The sequence below is a fragment of the Humulus lupulus genome, chromosome 1 (assembly GCF_963169125.1).
Source record: "Humulus lupulus chromosome 1, drHumLupu1.1, whole genome shotgun sequence".
In the NCBI taxonomy this organism is placed as follows: Eukaryota; Viridiplantae; Streptophyta; class Magnoliopsida; order Rosales; family Cannabaceae; genus Humulus; species Humulus lupulus.
Window position 1 is genome coordinate 81394165 of NC_084793.1, and position 5712 is coordinate 81399876.

General features: G+C 34.6%; 1 protein-coding gene across 1 annotated transcript; it reads left to right on the forward strand.

The window, feature by feature from the left end:
• Positions 1-771: 771 nt before the first annotated feature.
• Positions 772-5035, forward strand: LOC133795104 (E3 ubiquitin-protein ligase RFI2-like). Its single transcript, XM_062232557.1, has 6 exons — positions 772-1201; positions 2208-2365; positions 2709-2767; positions 3253-3278; positions 3366-3741; positions 4317-5035. The coding sequence occupies exons 1-6, from the start codon at positions 1012-1014 to the stop codon at positions 4747-4749; spliced, it is 1242 nt and encodes a 413-aa protein (XP_062088541.1). The 5' UTR covers positions 772-1011; the 3' UTR covers positions 4750-5035.
• Positions 5036-5712: the final 677 nt, after the last annotated feature.

Here is a 5712-nt window from a genome sequence, read left to right on the forward strand (position 1 = left end):
TCTACTATTTTTTAAATTAAAGTATTTGATTGCCAAAAAATATTTCTCAAAGACTGAATTATCAAAATACGAAAAATTGAGAAGCATTTATGCTAAAAACCCATTAACATATTTTAGCTTTTAAGGCACGTTTGCACAAATAGAGAAAGATTGATGACAATTTACCAAATAAAAATTGTAAACTAATAAATATAAAAGAAGTGTTATTTTTTTTCTTTCTAATTTACTAAAAATAAGAGGAGATTATTATAATTATCCCCTTAGAACATCCTTATCCTTATTTTTAATGATAAGACCACCAAACATAGTAGTTTCACTCCTGTTCCACATGATTAAGGAGATTTAAAACGTTTTGTGGTTGTTAGGTGGAGACTACTAATAATAATAGCAAATAGCTTTGGGTATATATGTAATTCTCTCTGCCTACCAATGGTGTTTAATGTTGTAATCTCAACTTCCTCATCTTGTTTTTCATTTTCACCACTCCACACGTTACAATTTTGGAAAACTTTTTCGAAAGCTTGTGAGAATTGACGACTAAAGCAGACAAGAAAGCAATTTATTTCTTGGGTACGGTTTTATATAAATTTACAAGCAATACTAAAATTGATAGAATCTTTAAATGGAATAAAAGATTAATGTCATTGGTAATAATTTATTGAATCAATAAATAATTAAAAAAGACAACTTATTTAAAGCAAAAGAAAAGATCAACTTATGGTACGTCAGTAACTTAAAAACCCAAGCTGTTCGGTGGTAATAATAAATGTTTGTATTGTATGGAGAGAGAAACCAGAGACTAGTTTGCAACCGTTAAAAACATAGTGTAAGTTCAGCAGAATAAAGTCCCCCCCGGCAAAAAAAAAAAAAAAATTCCAAGACAGTCCACGTAAGGTCTGATCCGTGTAAACTGACAGGTCGGAGAGAGAAAGAGGAGAAAGACAGAGATTTCTTCTTCTGGGTGAGTTGTTTTGAGTATTGGGTGTTTGTTTGGATGAAAGGAAGAGGGTCATGGTGAGTTCACAAGAGAACACTGCCCACCATCATCATCATCAATTGGACGGTGGAGATGGTGGTTTGGAGCAGCAGCAGCAGCAGCCATCTTCTGGGGATGTTTCATGCTCGATTTGCCTTGATTTGGTTTCGGATATTGGAGGCAGATCAAGGGCTAAGCTGCATTGTGGCCATGAATTCCATCTGGGTTTGTCAAAATGCTTCATTTCTTCCTTTTTTATTTGGCCTGGAAAATTCAGTTTTTCTTTTTCTTTGACCATGTTTATTGAAATTGGCTTCTGGGGTTGTCTGAGAAAAGCAAATGGAGAAAATAATCCAAATAAAAAAATAATAAAAAAGATTCACGCTTGGACTATATGAAATGACTTTGGGTGTGTTGATGTAAGAACCATCTGGTGTTGAATTCTACTGCAATCCGACATATCTTTTTTGTTTGAGAGAAAATGGGGCTTGGAAAGAAAATTGTGAATTGAAAACCTCAGTTAATTGGAATTATCATGAAGATAAGAGAAATGAAATGAATTGACTGTCTAATTGGGGATCATCCTTTAGTTTTACAAATTTGGGCTATTAAGGGGTACTAACAGGGACTAAGAAATGAAAAGTATCGTTTTTTTGATATCGTCATTGACAATGGATACCCATCTTGTATGAAGTGTTAATGTATTAAGTAGCGATGTAGGTGTGGAACCACATCCCACTTTCCTCACTTATCTTAGAGGTACCCTATGCTTTAAATTTCTGAGTAGTCAACACGTCAAGTTACTGAGGTTATACTTTCATGGAAGGTGCTGGTTTGAAGCGATTCGATGACTTTTTAGTATGTTGTATGTGTGTGTACAGCTATTAGTATATGATACCTTTCTCATCTATGATTTACGCCCATGCATATAACTCCAAAGGAAACTACTTTTCCTTATAGTGTAAATAAAAGGAATGGCCTAAGGGTTTGTTATTCTTTTCATCTTGTTTCTTTGGGTACCTGGCTGGCGTGTAATATATAAATTTCTTTACCATGTCTTGTTTCTTGATTTGCAGTATTCTCTAGTCTATAAATTTCAGTTTGGTTTCTCAATGGAAGCAATTCCTTTGATTACACTGTTTGAATGTGTTTTGTTTATCTATACATTTAAAGTACTTTAAGAACATTTTGGAATCTCTGATATATGGATGTCCATATGAATGCTCTACAGATTGCATTGGTTCGGCTTTTAATACAAAAGGGATGATGCAATGTCCAAATTGCCGGAAAGTTGAGAATGGTCAGTGGTTGTATGCAAATGGATCTACTCGCTCATTCCCTGAGATTAGTATAGATGACTGGATACCTGATGAGGATCCCTATGATATGGTACGGAAACTTTTTTACACTCTATTTTGGTATTTACACAATTCATTATGTTAAATAAACATCTTTCACCTGGCTCAGCTCTGCCATAAAATGATTTTTGGATTGACATTGCTTTTTCATCCCTTCTGCTCAAGGAAGCACAAAAACCAGAAAGATCTTTGAGTTGGCACAAAATTAGACAATGGGATCGCTGCATTTGTGTTTACAAATTCATATTTGTCATTAGCCAAAAGGTCTTTTGGAGCCACAACACGCCTGCATTAGTGCGTTTATGATACTCATGATTGGCATTGTTTTACCACATTTATGATGCTGCTTTATGGTTTTCAATTGTACTTTGCAGCCATTTAGACTTCATTGGTGTCCATTTGGTGAAGCAGCACAAATACATTCATCTTTTGAGTAAGAAAATTCCTTTTATCATTCATTGATTATTTTCTGCTGTGTTCACGCTAAGTTTCAAGTAACTGTTTGCTTGCATAACCTTTGACACCAAATAGTGCCTGAACTAATTAAAACATTGTAGACTTCTTGAACACCTAGCATTCTGTAGCATTGTATGCTTCTAATTTGGTTCCTTATTTGTTGAGATGTGAATATAACCAATTCCTTAATAATGTCATAACATATTGTTCTTAGGAACATGCAGCTTCTGTTCAGATGCTTGCTCAATGCGATATTTAGTATTATGATGCTTTTTCTCTCATAATCTTCCTCTTCAATTTTTCCTATTGAGATGATTTATTGGAATTAAGTGACAAGGAAAAATGGGTAGAGTTACTTGTATAAAAGTGCTCCATTTGTTTTCCTGCTAAAAAGATGGTTATATTTATTGTATTTGTACTCATTTGCTGTTTGTTACATGTCAACACTTTTATGCATTTCAGGGAAGTGGAATCTCCGCCAACTGCTTGTAAGTCATTTATTTAGTTCCTTATCAAAGTTTTCTTAGGTATCCTTGCAAAACATGTGGACTTGAGAAGGTCATTCATTAATGCAGATCACAACCCACGAGAGCACCATGCTATATTTGCAGAACAGATTGCTCCATCATCCCTGCCTCATTCTTACTTTGCCTACTTCAGACCAGTTCCACCTGCATCATCAAGATCTATGAATGGCATTGATGATCCTAACTTAAATAATCCATGGAATGGCTTAAGAGGACAGAATGAGATTTTAAATCCCCATATTTTTCCGGCCATTAGTATACAATATCAAAGTTGGGGTCATCACTCCTCTCCTTTCTCCCCATCCAGTAGCCATGTCAATGGTGTGAATCCAGTTTCAAATCCATCTGCTACAGTTAGGTCTACTAACATTGAATCAAATTCTACAGTGAGATCTAGAGCACGTCTCTTTTGGCTAGTTCGAGGGTGAGTGGTTAAAAATTTACATCTTTGTTTTATTTATTTACCTCTTTGTTCGTCATACCGTACTTGAAGAACTGATTGATGATCAGGTTTATCATTTCATTTCTAGGCAGATGTGTTGTGATATAAATAATGATTTTGTGATCTTTTCATAAAATATTTGACATTATAAGCTTTGGCAGGCATGAAGACCATATGAAGAATAAAATAAAAATAAACAAAATTACAGAAAAAGACTCCGTAGATTCTTTTTACATCATCATCATCATCATCATCACCACTATTATTACTATTAGTATTATTATTATTACTACTACTATTTATTATTATTATATGTTGGTGTGTGTGGGTGAATGCTGTTGGGTATGGGTATTGTGATAATAAATGGCAAGAGGCATATTTTATAACACCTCAAATGGTGTTTGGGCATAATTGTGCCTTCTCCCCACTTTAGAACAAGGGTATTGGGGTGATAAGATATGTTATTGTCATCAAAATTTGTTGGTTTAAATTCCATAATGTTATATGACCTATCCAGGGGTTGAATATTACATTTTTATGAACACTGCTCTCTTTAGGTCTGATCCCATAGTGGAAAGTTCATTTGTTCCTCATTCAATGGACACCACTGCTCGAACTCACGAGAGAGTCCAGGCCTTCCACCATCATCTAAACCACAGCGTTTCGCTCAGCATGCCATCACCTGTCACTCCTAGTTTCAGAAGATTTGACGGTCATGGCGGGAGCTTGCCAGCCATGGTACCAACAGCTCCACCACACAATCATAGTGCTGGTTTTTTCATCTTTCCTCCTCAAAGTTCATCAGTCAGGAATGCTCGTGAAGAACATTCTTTGGCAAGCCGTGTTCATGGGTGGGGAAGGGAACATTTACCACATTTCCCAAATGTATATTCTGAGAGGGAAGCAAGTTGGGGTTCTCCTCATCGCATCACTGGTAGTCCTGATTCTGGGAACAGGTCCAGCGGCTTATGGCACAGGACATGGTGTTAGCGAATCTGGTTCCAACCATCATTGTAAGAGACTAATACAAACTCATTCTGCTTGCAAGAAACTCATAAATGAGTTATCCGAATTATATGTGAATGGAACCAAAGGTTATATGTTAACATATGTTTATCGGCACTAATCCTAATTTTATGTAAATCAAGTAATGGTGCTTGGGGTTAAGTTACTGCTGAGAAGTATTAGATTATGAATAACTCGTGTAATTTTAGTTGCGTTGGACCAAAACTTGAGCCTTAGTCCTAATTGCAATTGGAGTTCTTGGGATGTGTTATATCGAAGCTCTGATATTATAAGAAAATGCCTAACCCAAACATGACTCATTTATTAATTGTTTCGAAAACTATAACCCAAACTCGGCCTACAGGCAAGTGATGTTATAACTTACGATTGACAATCCTACAATGTACAATATTTCATAGTTTTATGGGGTATTTGTGGCATAAATATTTAGTATTTCACACTTATTACAGTTAAATACCTAATTTTTTTTTTTACGGAAAAAATATTCAATGTTCAATTTATGTTAAACATAAATACCTAATATTTTTTCTCTGCGGCAAAAATACATAAGGTTGCTAAAACACTGTTTCTTTAAGTACCTCATCTGTTAGAGTTGTTAAACATATTGACTAAGCAGACATTTGTCACTCTGCAGTCGGTCAATTTCATAATATTTTAAAAAAATATTTTAAATTAGAAAAATGAATAAAAAATACATTTTAAATTAATTCAAATTTAAAAAATACATATTTTGATAACGAAAATACCCAAATTACAGAGTGATACATATATGGTGAGTCAACATTTAACAACTCCAACAGAGGAGGTATTGATAAAAGTAATGTTTTAGCAACTTTGGCTATTTTTGCCGCAAAAAAAAAAGATTAGGTATTGAACATTGAGTAATTTTGCCGTAAAAATAAAAGATTCGGTATTTAATTGTAACAA